Here is a 19,341-nt window from a genome sequence, read left to right as displayed (position 1 = left end):
AAATCTGTGATATCAAGCTTTCAAACTTTAGTTGATGCCAAGGTTTACATTTATCATTTTATATACTATCCTGCATGGAGTCCACGTGACCTACTTTGTGTAATGTGTAACAGTCTAATTTATTTATTTAAATTGCAACAAGTTATTATCAGTCACATGCTCAACTTAAACATTGTCTAAATAAAATATTGTATGTATGAATGTATATGTTTCTGTTTGACTCTGGAAATACCATCTTTGCAATTTGTCTAATTTTGACATGACAATTATTTGCTTTGATTATTTAGACTTAAGAAATGTATTTTATACATGCATTGTGTGTAAGAATCATCATTTACATTTAACCAGAATAAAACGCAAATCAATTTGTTCATTCTGTTTAGAGTAGACTATCATTTAACAAAAACTCTTGGAATTTTTGACTTTTTGTGCAAACGAGAAAACATTTAGCTCTCGAAGTCTGACCCCGTATTATCGCGAGAACTAAATTACTATATGGCGTTATGACGTCAGTGCTAATGGGGGCGTGTGAAGATGGCGGCTTTTGTTATGATGAGAGTTGGTCCTGGTCCGTTCACTTCTGTTCGGGTTCACCGACCTGCTCTGCACTCTTTTGCTGCCGTCGTGCTCAGATCCGTAAGTTTTTATTTGCTGCTCTGAATGTGACGATGTTATGTGGTTTGTATTTGCCCTTTTGTGTGCGTGTTTGTCTATTTTTTTGTGTGTGTGATTTAACAGGTCAGTGTGTCTGCCACTCAGTCATTCCCAGAGAGGGTTAAGATTGTGGAGGTTGGACCCCGAGATGGACTCCAGAATGAGAAGGTAAAGATTCTTCAGTGTTAATCAGCCTGGATCACAATCCAACATGACAAAGTGAAATGTGGTTATCACTTCTGTTTTGAGTTTACCTACTGTCAAACACGGGTGTCTCAAAGTAAATTATTAAGCCAGTCTTGCAAATATCATGGAATTTCAAAGGTATAGTTGTGTGTGTGTATATATATATATATATATATATACACACATACATATAGGTACTTATATATAATATGTATGTATGCATGCATGTATGTATGTATGTATGTATGTGTGTGTGTGTGTGTGTCTGTATGTATACACATATGAGAGCATACGTGTGTGTGGGTGTATGTATGCATATACATATAATCATATATATATATATATTTTTATTATTTAATTTTTTAATTATTTGATAAAAAACATTTCAAGTCATCGAAAATGATAGTTCATGGAAATGTATTAGTGTGATAGTTCTGAGAACCATGTGATGTGAAATAGAGGAGCTATATAATTTCTGTGTCCATCAGGCCATCGTTTCCACTGAAGTGAAGATCCGTCTGATTGACATGCTCTCTGAGGCGGGACTTCCTGTCATTGAGGCCACAAGTTTTGTTTCACCTAAATGGGTCCCTCAGGTGAGCTACAGCACACCAATGAAGCATGCAAACATTACATTAACGGGTCATGAAACCCCAAACAAAATTTTCTGAGATTTTAACAGGTAAATGTGTGTTGAACACCATCGAAGACCATGTTAGCATCAGTTAGATTTAGTGGTATGGTTAAAATGGTTTAATTTCTATATTTTTTTTTTCTTGTTTTTTTTCATCTTGCGATAAAAATATGGAATTATGAGAGGATCTTTGATGTAACCATTGAAGTTTGTCTGCATTTGATTGGCAGATGGCTGATCAGGAGCAAGTGATGCGTGGTCTCCACAAGAAACCTGGCGTGAATTACCCCGTTCTAACCCCTAATCTGAAGGGATTCCTGGCTGCTGTGAGTGAATAACAGCAGACTGTCATGTGCTAGTGCTGTACAACATATATTTTTATACTATCATTCAAAAGATTTCGGTCAGTAATATTTAATATGAAGTAAACTAGATTTAACAGAATTAATACTGTTATTCACCATAAGGATGCGTTAAATTGATCAAAATGACAGCAAACATTTTACATTGTTACAAAAAAATGTATTTCAAATAAATGGTGTTCTTTTGAACTTTGATTTTCTAAGAATCGTATCATGGTTTCTACAAAAAATATTAATCAGTTAACTCTTAACAACATTAAACTGTTTACAACATTGATAATAATAAGACATTTTTCTTGAGCACCAAATCCGCATATTAGGAGGATTTCTGAAGCATCATGAGACACTAAAGGCATGAATGCTCAAAATTCAACCTTGCTAAAACGTATTAAAATAGAAAACAGTGATTTTAAATGGTAGTAATGTTGCAGTGTACAATTTTTTTCATCTTTTATCTATTTTTTAATCTCAGGTGAAGGCTGGTGCAAAAGAGGTGGCAATATTTGGTGCTGCATCAGAGCTTTTCAGCAAGAAGAACATAAATTGTTCAGTGGACGAGAGTCTTGTGCGCTTTGAGGAGGTGATGAAAGCGGCCAAACAAGAAGGAATTCCTGTGAGAGGGTGAGACAAACACAGATTGCACAGTTTGTCTTTCTATTTATTTTTCATAACCCGGTGTGCAAAAAGTTAAAATTACTATGCTCTTATTGTTGAAAAATCCTCTTTTGCTCTATTTTTTTCAAGCTATGTGTCATGTGTGCTCGGTTGTCCATATGAAGGGAAGGTATCGCCAAACAAAGTGGCAGAGGTTGCTAAGCGACTGTATTCCATGGGGTGCTATGAGATTTCACTTGGCGATACGATAGGAGTAGGCACTCCGAGCGGCATGTCGGAGATGTTGAATGCTGTGAAAAAAGAGGTTCCTGTGGAGGCTTTAGCAGTTCATTGTCATGACACTTATGGACAAGCGCTTGCTAACATACTTGTGGCATTACAGGTGAGTGAGTCAGAGGGTGTGTGGAATCATGGTGTGCCTGTCTGTCATGATGGATATTTTTTACTATATTTGTATTGTTTTATTGTATTTGCCTTGGGCCTTATTGTTTTCCTAAGGTAAAAAAAAAAATCCAATCTTTTTGGCATTTTTGTGGACCTTCTCATGCTCAAAAACTCTTGAATTTGGAATTGTCCGCCTTCAGGGCCAGGCACAAGTTGACATAAGGGGGGCTCTATGGTGCACCCTTTTATATGGTTGTATTAGAAGGGCTCTTTAGCACACTATTTTGTGTGTGTGTGTGTGTGTATCATCGGGGTGACGGTGGTGTCAGGGCTTGGGCCCATCCTCAATGCTTGCAGCTATAATTGGCTATTGAGACCTGCTCTTTGTGTACATTCCGTGCATTTCTGTTATTTTTCACATTCTTAAAATGAGCAACTACTTTTTAAATGCAAAACACTTTTGTTTCCTGCGATCTATTCTAGAATGGGGTAAGTGTCGTGGACTCATCTGTTGCAGGCCTAGGCGGCTGCCCTTATGCTCAGGGGGCTTCTGGGAATGTTGCAACTGAAGATGTGGTCTATATGTTGCACGGACTGGGAATCCATACTGTAAGTCCAACACGACTGTGTCTGTACTAATTCTTTCTGTAAATTTTTCTGTCATCTGGGTTTTTCTTTTTGAAAGTTCTGCGTATATAAATGTGTTATTTTACTAGCCCTACCCAAACAACTTGGTTTTGATAGGTGTTGTTACACCTAATTACTGATTTTGCTGGATGATTGTGTATCTTCTTAATTGGGGCTTTCTGTACAGTACACCACCCTGCAAAAGTTTGGGGTCAGTAAGATTTTATGTTTTCGGAAAGAAGTCTCTTATGCTCACCAAGGCTGCATTATTTGATCAGTAGTTATGCTGTAAGGGAGTAAAAGGTAATGATCAGCTTCAGAAATAAAAACAAAGAATCATAAATTAAACCAATTGTTCTGCCTCTGCTTTTGATTTTAGTAATCATTTAGAGAACCTTAAAATTAGGGACTTGTAAAATCCAGCCAATCAATTCATACTAGCATTAGCCATGTGATATTCTTCATAACAATCTGAACTTTGGTTCACAGTCACACTGCGTGATTTTGACCACGATTTGTCTGTCTGAGACAAATTTAGAAAATCCTAAAAGATGTCTTTGACAATTATTTTGATATGTTTACCGACAGCCGATTAATGACCATTGCCAGAATTTCATCTGAGGTCAAATTTGATTGCAGTATCAGAAGTCTTGTTATGACAACAATCAATTCAAAACCAAATAGAACCTAATGATGCAATTAGTGATACAGCAAATCACCACTTGCTCCACACACATCGTCTTTGTTTTTTAACTTTTCAAGAGAACCATGATCAAAATTAAAGCTAGAGATTGTTTTTGTTTGCCAGCCAACATTTCAATCCCGCATGTAATTTAGCTCTTGTCACGGATAGATGTAAAACCCCCTATGCGTCTTCCTGCCTGCATCCCTTTTCAACACGTCTTGACTGCCGTACCGTCTAACATTGATTAATTAATTGAGATCCTGCAGTGTGACATGCATGCTTACAGTGGGAATCATGTTCATACAGTCTGACAAGCAACAGTCATAACGGACTATTGTAATTTGTACTGTGTACCCGGCTTAAAATGGGGACTGAGAATTGCCATGAAATGTTATGAAAAAAATGAAATATGTCACAAAAATATCTTTGCTGGGTTTTTTCTGGGTAAAAAAATATTTTTAATCGATTATACCACCCAGTCATCACAGGCTGCTGTTTCTGTGTTTCAGGGAGTGGACTTGCCCAAACTGTTGGATGCTGGCTCGTACATCTGCAATTCACTTAACAGAAGAACAAATTCAAAAGTTGCTCAGGCCTCCTGCAAACTCTGAAGTCTTTTTTCTCTTCTTAGTGATCGTAGTCTGGGTTCACTCTTGTGGAGGGTCATACTGTGAGGGTCATACGGTGTTATCCCTTAGTATGCAGAGAACCCTCTTAATTTACAGCATATTTAAAATAAGTATCTCTAATCACAGTGAAGCTAGTCTGCGGATGAACACATCTGTTCTGTGAATGTGGGAATTAGTCTGGTGGTGTAAACGGAAGCTCGTGAACTTTGTATCACCTAATATTCACAACTAGACAGACCAAAAATGTTCTCTTGTGCCTTGATAACTGATGACAGCCAATCAATAAATACAGAGTTTTTATTTCTAATAAATAATTAAGTGTTTTATGTACAGCTGAAGTAAGATTCATTTATGATGCCTAAACAATAAATGCTTGAAATGGACCTAATTTGACTTTGCTGAATATTGTTAATAATACAGGTGCAAATGTCTCGCTGGTTAGACTGAATCACATTACTAATGTTGATAATTTATTATAACTACTGTAATGCCACATGGAATGAGGCGTCACACATTTTTATGTCTAACATCCCCAGATATGTGTCTGCGAGTGCCAATTTGGCTAATTTTGAAACGGAAGTGTCTGTTATTACTAGTAAAATGCATTGCAAAACTGGTAGTCATAACAAACTCATTACAAGACTCTCTGGGAGTGGAATTGATGCAACAATATGATAACTGATTACTGGTGAATTTTGTTCCTCTCCAGGAAAAAACTTGAATAGTTTGAGGAAAATTATTGAAGGAAAATCCCTTTACATTTGCAAGCAACTGTAAATGCAAATGTTTGTTACAGGCAGAAATCAAGCTAAAGCTAAAGGTTTTTAGACTTGTCTTGTGGGTGAAACGGCTTATTATTGTTTCTCTTTGTGTTGTTAACTGGCATTGTGTGATTTTTTTTCTTGATCTTTTTTGGTCACAGTTTATGATGTTTAATTGATGTAATTAATTGTATTGATTAAAGACAAGAAAATGAAAAAAGTGATTTTATGAGTCCTTATGCAATGTGGGAAACTTATGTTTAGACTAAAAAAACTGATTAGGCTGACAGCTGAACTGTGACGAACAAAAAACTGGAATCATCTTGCTGGTTAGGCTGGTTAGGCTGACAGGCAGATTAACTCTTTTTACAATTGTATCAAACTGGAATCTTCTTGCCAAGAGGAAAGAATGTACTTATCTTTTGAAGGCTGATGTACTGGATCAACAACTCTTGTATATTTATGCATTTTGTTTGACATCATAGACACACCCTCAAAAACATATTTTACAGTTCATGTATTACTAAGGTTCATCAGCAGTTAAAATTTGATCAAATCGTTCTTGTACTTTCATCAGTAAGTGGCGTAAATGTACGGCTGGGAGCTGCATATATGCGATTATTCTGAAGAATGACTTTAAAAAAAAAAAACGTTCTATTAATGTCTCTATATGAAACACAATTTTCATTTTTTAATTTGATGGTGTTCATATGTCCAAAAGGTACCTATACATTGGGTAGGGTTCCAGAGATTTTGATCCATTAAGATTTTGAAGCAACTAAACTTTTTTTTAAAGCAGTCAAAACAAAAATACAGAAACCAGTAATTTTGTAAAAATTTTATTACAATTTAAAATCGCTTTTATATTTGAATATTTTAAAATGTCATTTATTCCTGTGATTGCAAAGGTAAATTTTCAGCATCATTACTCTAGTCTTCAGAGTCACATGATCTTTCAGGAATCATTCTGATTATTAAAATATTATTTTGGACAGCATTACTTTAAAGGAAACCCTGATCCATTTTTTGTATATTTTTTTCACTATCCATAGACTATAGTTAATGTATTATTGTGGTTTGATCAATTTACTGAATAATAACAGTATTCATTTCTTTCTTTTTTATCTTACTGGCCCTAAACATTTGCACTGTTAAATCTTTTAAAAATGTGACAAAATGGTTCTTTTATACTTTATTTACAGAGTATCAAAATGAATAAACTTTTTAAAACTTCCTCAATTTACAAAACCATCTCATATTGTCATAAAAGCTATTTAAACAATAACCTGAAAATATTTCATAAAATAATATGTCAGTGCATTGATTGAATTTTTCTTTATACAAAGGCAGCATATACAGCATGAAACACCTCAGCAAAAATATGTAACATATTCATAACATATATCATATATCATAACAGCAAGTCTGAACAAATTCAGATTCTTACAAATGCTTGCCAAGTGTAGATCAGAAGAGGTTAGTCCACAGTCTTTTACAACAAATAGTAAAAAAAAAAAAAAAAAACTTTCCACTGTTGTCCATCTTTAGACACTGTGGTTTATTTTATATACCACTCATTTTTTTCCAGCATAAGAATTTGAGTTTTATATAGAGTTCAGGAGTCTTCGCACATAAACATCAACTACAATCTCTGATAGTCAACTGTGATAGTCAAAACAGCTTCAACAATGAAACTTGATTCTGATCTTTACTACAAATCCAGGACATTGAGAAATGATACATAGTAAACAATTAATGACACATGAGGAATTTTCATTACATCTCACATACAATACAACCACTCTTCCTCCTATCGTTCGTCGTGCGTGTGAAGACAGAGGTGGGTTTTGTAAGGTGTGTTCTCTATGAATGCCTTCCTGGTTATTTGATTACTCTTTTGCTTTTTCGCAATTTTTCACCTTTGTTCTTTCAAAGAAATGATGAGAAGAATGAATCAGAAGAAAATGAATGCTTTCGTCAGCACTACTTCTTAGGATCATTGTGATAATGCTCTGTCATTTGAGCTGTTATTCCAGGTTTGAACCCAGGTAGCAGTGAAATCAAAATACTGATTAATCCCCACTTCGCCATTAGGCAAAACATTTTATCCCTGCTATTTTCAAGGAAATGTATTTGGCACACAGAATTTCAGAACCTTCTGCAAAATGTCAAACACCTAAGACTGACAGTTCAAAAGGTCTTGATAGACAACGAAAGACTTTGGGATTCTCCAGACCTTTAAAGCCTGTTTTACAACTCTGTGTGACTTTGTGAATACTTGACACAGAGGGAAACATGTTCTTTAGAGGATATCAGACTGCAACTTGTACATAGGTACTGAGAGATTTGGAGCAGAAGCTCTCATGTCCACGCTCAACCTGTAGGCTGGCTTAAATGTTGGCTTGACTTCAGATTTAAACTGCGGTTTAGACCCAGGTTTATACTCCGATTTAAAGTCTGGTTTAGACTCTGTCTTATAATGGGGTTTTCTGTCCAACTCATGCATAGGAAGCGTGCAGTTGCTGTCCTCGTCTCGGAATCGTCCATCAAGCGGTGTGCTACTTCTGTGGGATCTCTTAAACTTGTTGGCACAGCGAATGACTCGTTTGGAGATCAGATAGATGATCTCACAGACACTGAGCACTATGCAGAGTGCCGAAGCTCCAACCATGAAGTAGGTGAAGACTCTTTTCTCTGTGGGTCGGCCAATGTAACAGTCCACAATGTTGGGACATGGCTGGACTTCACACTTCACCAGCCGTGGCAGGTAGAAACTGTCATAGATGTGATGAAGGATGTACAAGAATGAGATCTCGATGGCGGTCTTGACAAAAAGGCTGATCAAGTACGTCCACCACAGTCCACCGTGCTTCTTCCCTGTGTTGTCGTAGAGCTTGACTTTATCACCATGCTTCATACAATACTTGCGTTCGCGCTCCTCACGGTACTTCACGTGCATGACGACCATCAACGACGGACAAGTGACGAAGATGAGCTGCAGAGCCCACAGTCGGATGTGGGAAATGGGGAAGAAGTAGTCGTAGCAGACATTCGAGCAGCCAGGCTGCTTGGTGTTGCAGTCAAAGTCCTTCTGCTCATCGCCCCAAACTTTCTCGGCCGCTACAACGTAAACCATCACTCTGAACACAAAAACCACAGACAGCCAGATGCGGCCGAACGCAGTGGAGTATCTGTTCACCCCACTGAGAAGGGCTTGAAAAGTCTTCCAGTCCATGGCTCAGGGCAAAGACAACTCACTTTACTCTTCTCTGAATTATTCCTCTGATCCTCTTCGACACTGAATCTGTCTGATAGAAAAAAACAGGAGGAAAAAAAATCACAATGGGTGAACTCAACTAACCGTCACACCCCTAGTTCAACAGCAGCATCCACCTTTGTGAATGTACAAAATCTGCTTCACCGTCGCTGTGCTGTCGTCATCGTGTAAAGCCTGCCCGAATGTTTCTGATTGGTGCCGCGATTTCGACAGATTAGAAATATAGACAGCGACCCAAGGGGGTAATCCATCAACCAGAAGTTGAAGCCTCGCAGGAGCTGACATCTTGTAGCAGAACTTCACTTGCGTTGCATTGTGTAAAAGTCCCGTGGTTAAGACGCCATCTTTAGCCTATTTTTACAAAAACGGCTTCTACGTGGCCGTAACGTAAGATACAAAGTAATGGAGCATTTTATACATTGTTGTGTTTCTTTAGAAATAAATAATGGACAAATTAAGTCTTTGAACGCCTCAGATGTAAAGATGTAATGTATTCGCTATCAAAGTGATGCCAAGATGAATAGAAGTCAATGGGATGCTAACAGCAGGTGAAGTTCTGCTAACGCAGTTGGCGTGTAAATAACTGACCAAAACACATTAAAAAGTTTTCCAGTTTTAGTTGAAAATGGTGTTGTGTAAACGGCCCCCAAAGCTATTTTTTAAGAATATCAATGAATAGGCCTATATTAACTTAATGATCTGAAAACAGCAGTTCACGAGTAGGAGAATTAACAGTGATTAATGACTTAATTGTTAATCTGTTAGTCACAGAATGTTATTGTATGACTTCAGAAGGCTAAATAGTCTACAGAGTAAAGATACTTTTATGGTGCTCGTTTGTTATTTTGAAACGTGACAGACCCATAACATTTTTCCCTCAACTGAATGAATGTGATTTAACATTTGATGATATTTAAGTAGGCGATGTAGTAGCTACACGTGTTGAATCTGTATTAAGGTGACCAAATTTTGATTACCAAAAACCAGGACACTCAGCCCGACAAACCTTATACTCTCAAATTATACTCTAAATTTATTCAGTGATGCCTTATTAATTTCAATACATTTAAAGTAGGCTGCTCCTCTGTATGAATAGAAAATGATTATATAACAAGACACAAATTATGATAGGCTTCTCAGAGGTTACTCAACATGTTTTATTACAGGTTTTAAAAATAATGAATGAAATAATGATAGACATAATGTCTCTTCTGTATTAAAAAATAGGCTATATAATATAATATATATTTATTAAAAACTGCCAGGACAGAACATGAAAACAGGACATGTCCTAGGAAAACAGGATTGTTGGTCACCCTATGTATGCTGATGTTAGTCTGTATTTTTTTTTTTTCTACACTGTAACGTTAATCAAAGTAAAACGAGTGCTGCTCCTAGGAAAACAGGATTGTTGGTCACCCTTATGCTGATGTTAGTCTGTATTTTTTTTTTTTCTACACTGTAACGTTAATCAAAGTAAAACGAGTGCTGCTCTCTTTCTCGCTACTTTATGTCCAGAATTTATTTGCTACGGCTGTCGGCGGTTTTCGTTTTTAATTAGGCTAACGTTACCATTCGCGGTTTTATACTATTAACACTGATTATAATTTATAAATATTCATTTTTGTTAAGGCAGGCATATTTATTATAATGAGATAATTGTGACAGAGCTTTAAAAAATTGAACCGACTAAAAGCGAAAGTTTCGTAAGCGAATGTTTAATTGCTATTCTTAATGTTAAACCTCTTTGCCCTCAATTCTTGATCAAGCAGAAAATCCATATGAAGGTAAATGAACGGAAACGAGTGAATTACAGTGATTAAATACTTCACTACAAGCGCCGATGATTGTCATTTGAACAAATTGCCCCAAAACAAAGTTTACTACTTACGTTGGATGTTTCTGTTCTCTTGTAGGCTAATTCAAAGGCTAAACTCTTCTCTTCTCATTCTTCCTTGTGGAACTGGTTTAGTTATCACGCCTCACTGAGGGTGGAGTTCAGTATCCAGAGAAAAGGACACTGTAGCCTACTATAAACATCTTACTTTAAAGATATAGCATGTTAATATAATAACACATAGCCTAAAATATATATGTGTGTGTGTAAGTAAGTAGGCTAAGTAAAATGCCCGTAAAATCACCATGCATTCCCGTGTAGCCTATTATCTTAAATGTCCAATGTGGTGAACATTGTTGAACATTGGTAACATTGTTCCTATTCTGAAGTTTCAGTGTCTAAATGTACTTGGTAATATGACTCCATCAAGTTTTTGTTGTTGTTTTGTATAGCCCTACAGTTAACATGATGATACTGCATTGTATATGTTTGTGGGGACAAATAGGAAACCCTTGCCTGTGAAGCCTAGTAACATTTTCCATCTTATTGCTCAATAAATAAGACTCCCTTTGTTTGGACAGCTCTGTCAACCAAACACTGCTTGTTAGTGGTTTGTGGAGTTGCCAACGTCTGCAGGCTTCTCTGTTCAAACTTGTCCATGAATGTCTGTGCTCCCTAGTCACGTAAAGGACCACACCTCGTCCTGAACAATAGCTTTAAATGTTTCTTTTTTTTTTACTTTTTATTGCCTAGAAACTTGAATAGTGGGTCTGCGGAGGCATACTTTTAATATTTTGTCAGACCCTTTTAGTGTTATGCTGAGAATTTGGTACTAATTATCTTGGGTAATTATTGTTTATGTATCCCAAGCAACTTTTGCTATGGAAAATCCTTGGCAAAAGCCCTTCATTTGGTTTGGATGTGAGTTTATTTATAGTTTTAGCTGGTGGTGGGAATCTAATGGTTAAGGATTTGGGATAGTAATAAAAAAGACTGCAGATTTGATTCCAAGTAAGCCAAAAGTTGAGTTTTCCACAGGAAAGTTCTCTGTGGTTTTGCCATCAAAGCAAAGAGAAATTCTGTCCGGTCACACGTGTGAAGCCCTCTGACTCACTGCTAAAACATCCACAAGATGATGATTCATTCTCTGCTTTGGGGCATTCAATAAGCTCTAGTTAAAAAAAAAAAAATATCCATAATTTTTTTACAGGACTCCCAGTCTTCCTTTTAATGTGTTTTCAAAGTATTAAAAGAAATCATGCCTGCTTTGACTTATTCAGGCCATGTGAGCTGTCTGAACTTGTTTGTTCCTCAAGAGGAAACATTATGAAACATTGCAGAAGAAACACTGAACCAGATCAGTCAGGTCTGTTTTAAAGTTTTTCAAATGGTTTACACTTCTTGTTTATGTGGGGAAATGATTAACCTCATTTGGATTTGCATTTGTATACTGAATTGAACTTCTAAATTTGGTTTTTACCAACAAAAACATTAGTTAAACATACACCAGTGCATATACAGAATATGTATGATTACCAAATGTTGGTATTTGTGAATTGAAGCATTAACGATGATGAAAAGAGATGGAGGAAGTAAAGCAAGAACCCAGTCAACAGGGAGTGGAATGTCGGTTGTGTTAAAAAAGGAAAGAGACTCGTTGGATCGGTTTCTACGCCTTATGTGACTTACAAAACCTGCTTCAACATGAAGTTAACTACATCGACCCTACCCTTTCACTGTACAGAGGTTACGAAGATATGAAGAATAATAGAGAGAGACAGGCTGAGGTACACTGGTAGTGAAACAGGGAGGGACATTTTTTTTTTTTTTGTCTTGGGGTAATGTTATCTACTGAAAGGTGTGATTACTGAATGGTGTTAGCGGAAGTTGAAATAGTTACAAAACGGCCTAAAGATTCTTTCAGAAAAGTGGTTTGTTATTCCACAGTGTGACAGGCATTTGCAAAATCACTCTCTCTCTCTCTCTCTCTCTCTCTCTCTCTCTCTCTCTCTCTCTCTCTCTCTCCATATATATATATATATATATATATGAAGAGTTCAGATGCAAAAGCCTCTAAATGCCATTTGAAATTTTCTTCTTTAATGATGATTTTTATCAAACTTGCATATTTAAGTTCAGTAATTTCACTTAAATAACAATTAATAGGTAATTATCATTGCCATTTAAGTGAAATCACTGAACTTAAATATACAAGCTTGATAAAAATTATCATTCTAGAAGAAAATTTCAAATGGCACTTAGAGGCTTTTGCATCTGAACTCTTCATATATATATGAAGAATTATATTTTCCTTGAAAGTACATTAAAAATTAAACTAGATTTCTTTCTCATTCTGTCTTGCCATTTTGCAGCTTGATGCAGAAAATGAAATGTCATGTCGACACAGCACATGATGTTTATCTCTGTGTATTTTCATTCTTGCCATTTTATTGCTCCACAGCACACTCACATGCCGAACAGTAGGCCTAACTGGTTTTAAAAGTTAAATCAAATCTGCAAACAGCAAAGTCACAGCTTTCATCTGCTTCCTCTAAAGTCAGACATCACTGATTTAAATAGGCAACAGATTGTAAGAAAATAGAAAAGCAGATTTTAATGTATCTCAAATGTAAACAACTCTAAACACAGCAATGAGGAAAGAATCCCGAAAGTTTAGCATACAAACAGAGGAACCTCAGAGAATGTTTACTTTTATGGATACATGTTTATCACTGAATGAAGAACTCTCTCTCATACACACACACACACAGGCTAAACAGCCTCTTTTGAATTTGCTCATCTTGGCAGTGTTGACAGTCTTCATCAATAAATTCTTGAAATTTTAAATACTGCAAATTCTTGGAAAATATTGGATTGAAGCACCACAGTTTATGCACACATTAGCATAAACACACACACACACACACACACACACACACACACACACACATACACACACCAGCTAATATACAAAAAAATAACTCAGCAAAAATGACAAAATATTGAATAGTAATAATAAAAAATAAAATCGACAAATTTGTAAACAAATTTACATTCAAATTGAAGTATAAATTAGGGCTCACTTTCTAGGTTTACAAAATAATGGATTTGGGGATGTATTTGTAAAAATGTGTTGAGTTTAACAGCATGTGCTGTATGTGATGACTGTAAATAGATGGAAAAGAAATGTAGACATCTTTGCATGCTGTTCTTACATCCAACAGAATAAAACAATTTTTCAAGTAAAAGCCGATTGAAGATAATCAAACCTGTTTCCGCCTCAAAGAATTAATAGAAAAGGTAATTATGAGATGAGTTTAAACTAAAATAAGAAATAATTTGCGACCTATAAAGTCACATTGTGAATCAGAATTCTGATATTCAAAGGGATAGTCTACACAAAAATTTAAATTTATAAAAATGTATAAAAATGCAGTGATTATTTACTCACTGCCATGTCATTCTAAACCAGTCTGACTTACATTCTTCTGTGGAAAACAAAAGATGTTTTGAAAAAAAAAAAAAAAAAAAAGAAATCCTCACTGTATTTTGTTCATACAATGGAAGTCACTGGGGTGAAATGTTGTTTTGGATCCCATTTTAAATGGGTTTAGAATGACATGAGGGTGAGTAAATGATGACAGATTTTTCAAATTGTGAATTATTAAGATGGAAACAGGTTTTCATAGATAATGGCCTTTTTGTTTCCTGCACACACAAAAAATCAGTACAATTGAACAATTATTAAAATATGTGAACTGAAGAGTTATTTAGCATCATTTGAAGTCACGTTTTGCTTGTTAGTGTCAAAAACTGGCAAATATGTAGTATTTAATAGTAATTATCTGGTCTTATACCAAGTGTTTTGTATTTGTTATTTGACCAAAGTGCCCACTGGTGTTCTGGAGCTTGGCCTAACAGAAGCCACACCACACCCAAAACCCTGAACTGACATGCTTTAGTCAGACTAAAGACAGTGTCAACCTGAATGATGGCGTTTTTCAAATATACAAAGTTTTTTTTTATCAGGCCACAACTTTTTTTCCAGCAAAAAGATCCAGTGGATATAGTGTAAGCATAAAAGCAGCATCCTCTATTGCAAACCGTCCATTGAGTCAGTCTGGTTCAAGTTCACATCGTGGTGAACGTGAAGAATATTTTCCATCTCTTGAAGTCCCACATTGGGCCAAAGTATTTATTTATTTATTTTCATATTTTCTTTAAGATGAGATGACCACACTGTATGCTGGTGCTGGCTGGTCATTCCTCGTCAGTTTCTTGCTGTTTGTCTCCAAAAGAATATTTGAGCCCCTCAAGTTTGCAATGGACCTTGCCTTGTTTACCTGCCGTGACCCCTGCACCCTGTGGACACACTCAAAGCAGCGTTTGCCCACCAGGTAGAGTGTCTCGACGAGCGAGAGCAGGATACACACCAGACTTGACACCACCATGAAGATGGTGAATATTCGTTTCTCTGTGGGTCGAGAGATGAAGCAGTCGACCACATTAGGGCAGGGAGACTCAGAACACTTCACCATGGTGGGGAAGTCATAGCCCTCATAGATGTGATATAGCAGATACACAAAGGTCACATCCACTCCCATCTTAAATACCAGCGATAGGACGTACGTCCACCAAAGACCACCGCGCTTCTTTCCAGTGTTGATGTACAATCGCTGACAGTCGTCACCGTACTTCAGGCGTTGCTTGCGTTCGCGTTCCTCGCGGTACGCCACATGCAGGACCACGAGTAATGATGGGCAGGTGACGAATATGAGCTGCAGCGCCCACAGTCGTATGTGGGACACCGGGAAGAAGTGGTCGTAGCAGACGTTGTGACAGCCAGGCTGAGCAGTGTTACATGCAAAGTCTTTCTGCTCGTCGCCCCACACCTTCTCTGCAGCAACAACGAAGACCATGATCCTGAAAAGAAAGACTATGGACAGCCAGACACGACCGAAAGCGGTGGAGTACTTGTTGACCCCGCTCAGGAGATTCTGAAGGAAAGCCCAATTCATGGCACCTGGCGAGCGATCAGGTTATCTCACCTGAATACCTTTCATCCGGAAGGGAGGGGTGTAGAGATAAAGAGAGTGATTTAGACAAAACATCTCAAAGAAACTTGCCATTATCACTCATTACAATTTATTTGGGTCGTTTTTGTTATATAATGTTAAACTACACATTAGCAGGAGGTCTTTAATCTTTTAGAAAGTTATATTTAAACAAGTTCTATTGTATGCAACTGAGTGTGGAATTTGAAGGCAGGCTTATAATTACAAGCAGTACCTTATTAATACATTTACTTACTTTATGTTGCTTTTAAAGCCTTTAAAATAATTGCTAGTGATGTGCAGTCATTTATATTTCTAGGCTATTAATGATACTAAATAACGTTACATCTGAATGAAGGGGGCTCATTAGCATTTATCTAAACTTTCACTTAAGCAGCGTTTGCCCACCAAAAAAAGTTCACTTAACATTGCATGCTTTATTTATTTTATCATAAAATGAGCTGTGATCAAACAATTATAAGAATAAACAAGACAATGGTAAAAATCCTGTTTGTGTTTCACTATTCAGGCAAAAACTGTTTAGAAATGCCTTTAGGCTATAATTCAACTTTATAAGATGCGATTAAACGAAAAAATATATTGAGACTTTTATTCTAATGTTTTGTAGCTATATTGTGTACAATCGCCGCATATTTTAAACTGTCGACTCGATTCACAAATATGCATCTACAAAAAGCCATCTAAAAGTTTTTGACTTTTTAAAAAAAAACTTACGGAATGTGTAGATGAGACTTGATAATCATATATTAACACCAGATGTATTAATAAAACCAACGAATGATTATTTAGTGTATAGCCTACTTACAGTCTGAGGATTCACAGTCGTCTTCACTGAAGTCACAGCGCCGTGATTCTGTTGTACAGGGTCGGGCTGGCGAACTGTTAACATTAAACCAAACACAACCGTGACACGTGTGATGAAGTGTACACATCGACGCCACCTAGTGGAGAACATCATGAGCGACGCTTTGAGTTTTGTAATACATTTAGGCCTATATTAGACTCATAAACTAAAATGTTTCGAGCAACATTTGTATTTTCAATGTTGATACGGATAACATATTGTCTCAAAATATTTAATTTTAAGTTTGATAACATTAAACATACAGCAGGGTAGGATGGGGAAGATGGCCCCCTTAAGAACAATCTGGATTTAGGCCTACTTTCAAATTGTAACATATTTAGATATGTTTAGCATGTGAATGATGATGATGATGCGTCAGCTATTGTGATATTTGCTAATTTAGTTACAAAATGACAAAATTTCAAATATTAAAGAGGGGTAAGATGGGGTAAAATCTCGGTAAAAAAAAACTTTTACCCCACAAATCTAAAAGCAGTAACGTTCTCCACAAAAAAACAAACAAAAAAAAAAAAACGTTGATATTCAATATAATACAATGTCATAAATCCCCATTCACCTCAAAACTGTTTCAGATGAAATTTTTAGGATTTTTCAGGTGACAAATTTAAGGATGTTGCGCCATCTATGGTCAGGAGAAAACAGTAAAGTGTGTAACTGTACCTGTTATAAATATACCAGTCTCTTTAGTTCTAGTTATGCAACCACAAACGGTGGGTAAGACTGCTGACTTGACAGTTGTCCAGAAGACGATCATCGTCAAGCATATCAAGTTGATTGGAAGGAAGAAGTGTGGCAGGAAAAATTCGCGAACTAATGACTCCTACCGATTCATTTTAATGAATGGTTAAAACAACTGATATTTCCTTTTACTGTCTATGGATATTCCCAGTCCTTCAGTTTCTGATCGGATTAGTCAGGGAATGGAGTAAAAAATAGGCAGAGTAAAACTATTTTTTAAAATATAATTATACTAGGCCTATATTATTATTATTGCATACATTTTATTATTTATTTACATTTTATTTATTTAATATACAATTGATACATTTAATTTTTACAGAACTATTTTCATAGGCGCCACAACACAACAACAAAAATATTAATTTAATGTGTGTAAATTGTGTAATATGTGTGTATTTAAAAGTAAGAATGGAATATAATAGGCCAGAAATATAATGACAAAAATGTTTATATAGCCTACCTATATATAAATTAATGTAGCCTATATGTGACACAAAAAGGCTGTTTATTATTTTGGCCGGTAAAAAAAAAAAATGCTTGCTGTGGATTTTTTCATATAGTCCCCGTGGCAGGTGAGCCAAAAAGTTTATTTCGGACCCTCACAGCACACACGAGCATGGCACAGCGGCCAAAAACACACGCACACGAGCATGGCACAGCGACCAAAAACACACGCACCCGAGCATGGCACAGCGGCCAAAAACACACGCACACGAGCATGGCACAGCGACCAAAAACACACGCACCCGAGCATGGCACAGCGGCTAAAAACACACGAGCATGGCACAGCGGCCAAAACACGCACCCGAGCATGGCACAGCGGCCAAAACACGCACCCGAGCATGGCACAGCGACCAGAAAAAACACGCACCCGAGCATGGCACAGCGGCCAAAAACACACGCACCCGAGCATGGCACAGCGGCCAAAAACACACGCACACGAGCATGGCACAGCGGCCAAAAACACACGCACCCGAGTATATTTTTTCGCCGTATAGCCTAGTGCGGAAAATGGGTATGATAAAAAGAAGCATGACCTACCTTATCAGCAGCTTGCATCAGCGCGCTCCTCTCCCCTTTCAATGATGCAATCCGTGTCCAAAGAAACCAGAGTCTCTTTTTCGATTACCATCAACATAAAGGCTTCAAGATGCTCCTCCGCTGTGCTCCTTAATCGATTCTTGATTAATTTTAGGGTGGAAAAGCTTCGCTCACATGCAACTTGTGTCACAGACAGAGTTAACAGAAACTTGTATCCAAGTCCGATTAGATAGGAGTCAGTGAGCAGGTACCTTTGTAGGACATAATTACAACAGATGGGACATTTTCTGCAAGATTGGCAGGATTTGTTCACAACATCCCATTCTTCATCTGGACTCTCCTCATCATCTTCCTCGGTACTCATCTTGGTCAGATAGCCTACTCTTCGCGCACAGACACCTTCAGCTTGTCCCAGTGCGTAGCCAGGCTAAGTAGTTCACCCTGTAAGGCCTCAGGAGTTGCTCTGCTATCGTGTCTGATCAGTTTGGCGCTAAGGGCATTGAGTGCGTCTGCAGGTAGCTACACCGTTACATTTCAAGTCATTGAAATTCTGGGGATCAAGCAGGGCGAAATCGGTGTTCTCTGTTTTTAACAAATCGTCGGGAAATACTTTCAATGATGGTATCCAGAATGACATTGTGCACTTGTACCTCATACTTGCTGTCAGCATGGTTGTGTCATTACATAACTCGTCTGGCATCTTTTTTTGTCTTCTTTGGTCTCCGGTTTGGCATGTTCCACCTCTGCGTCTGTCTCACACACCCTGAACTTAAGCCAGTCATATTAGACTTTCTCTGCCAGCTCCTTGTTTCCTGTCCATTATTGGCCAAATTGTTTGATTCAGGTGTGCCTGACGGTCCTCAGTAGTCACGGCAACAATAATTAGACACACCTGAATTAATCAATTAATGAGGCCAATCAAATAAGGCCAATAATGGCAGACAGGAAACAAGGAGCTGGCTTAAGCA

At 37.1% G+C, this 19,341-nt stretch overlaps 3 protein-coding genes across 4 annotated transcripts; 1 reads left to right on the top strand and 2 right to left on the bottom strand.

The window, feature by feature from the left end:
• Nucleotides 1-497: 497 nt before the first annotated feature.
• hmgcl (3-hydroxy-3-methylglutaryl-CoA lyase) lies at nucleotides 498-5,159 on the top strand. The gene is made up of 8 exons (XM_039649335.2): nucleotides 498-636; nucleotides 739-822; nucleotides 1,329-1,436; nucleotides 1,705-1,800; nucleotides 2,309-2,457; nucleotides 2,581-2,833; nucleotides 3,319-3,444; nucleotides 4,657-5,159. Exons 1-8 carry the CDS (start codon nucleotides 535-537, stop codon nucleotides 4,756-4,758), a joined length of 1,020 nt encoding a protein of 339 aa, XP_039505269.2. The 5' UTR covers nucleotides 498-534; the 3' UTR covers nucleotides 4,759-5,159.
• Nucleotides 5,160-7,707: 2,548 nt separating this feature from the next.
• Nucleotides 7,708-10,840, bottom strand: gjb3 (gap junction protein beta 3). 2 transcript variants are annotated; one of them, XM_039649423.2, is made up of 2 exons: nucleotides 10,706-10,840; nucleotides 7,708-8,845 (listed from the first exon to the last, which is right to left on the bottom strand). In XM_039649423.2, the coding sequence occupies exon 2, from the start codon at nucleotides 8,770-8,772 to the stop codon at nucleotides 7,840-7,842; it is 933 nt and encodes a 310-aa protein (XP_039505357.2). In that variant the 5' UTR covers nucleotides 8,773-8,845; nucleotides 10,706-10,840; the 3' UTR covers nucleotides 7,708-7,839. The 2 variants fall into 2 exon arrangements, with proteins under 2 accessions (XP_039505357.2, XP_039505418.2); XM_039649484.2 differs by having other exon boundaries at nucleotides 7,708-8,841; nucleotides 10,706-10,796.
• Nucleotides 10,841-14,728: 3,888 nt separating this feature from the next.
• gjb10 (gap junction protein beta 10) lies at nucleotides 14,729-16,619 on the bottom strand. The gene is made up of 2 exons (XM_039649583.2): nucleotides 16,532-16,619; nucleotides 14,729-15,707 (listed from the first exon to the last, which is right to left on the bottom strand). The coding sequence occupies exon 2, from the start codon at nucleotides 15,667-15,669 to the stop codon at nucleotides 14,872-14,874; it is 798 nt and encodes a 265-aa protein (XP_039505517.1). The 5' UTR covers nucleotides 15,670-15,707; nucleotides 16,532-16,619; the 3' UTR covers nucleotides 14,729-14,871.
• Between the last annotated feature and the right edge of the window lie 2,722 nt (nucleotides 16,620-19,341).

The sequence above is a fragment of the Pimephales promelas genome, chromosome 15 (assembly GCF_988280905.1).
Source record: "Pimephales promelas chromosome 15, fPimPro1.hap1.1, whole genome shotgun sequence".
Lineage (NCBI taxonomy): Eukaryota > Metazoa > Chordata > Actinopteri > Cypriniformes > Leuciscidae > Pimephales > Pimephales promelas.
The sequence above is the reverse complement of the archived record's forward strand: the minus strand, read 5'-3'. Positions and strand labels throughout refer to the sequence as shown.

Bases quoted from the DNA above. Each gene is read 5' to 3' on its own strand.
- hmgcl (XM_039649335.2), top strand. From the start codon at position 535: ATGGCGGCTTTTGTTATGATGAGAGTTGGTCCTGGTCCGTTCACTTCT. The intron at 637-738 runs GTAAGTTTTTAT...GTGATTTAACAG, and splicing joins CTGCCGTCGTGCTCAGATCC to GTCAGTGTGTCTGCCACTCA. The intron at 2,458-2,580 runs GTGAGACAAACA...ATTTTTTTCAAG, and splicing joins GAAGGAATTCCTGTGAGAGG to CTATGTGTCATGTGTGCTCG.
- gjb3 (XM_039649423.2), bottom strand. From the start codon at position 8,772: ATGGACTGGAAGACTTTTCAAGCCCTTCTCAGTGGGGTGAACAGATAC.
- gjb10 (XM_039649583.2), bottom strand. From the start codon at position 15,669: ATGAATTGGGCTTTCCTTCAGAATCTCCTGAGCGGGGTCAACAAGTAC.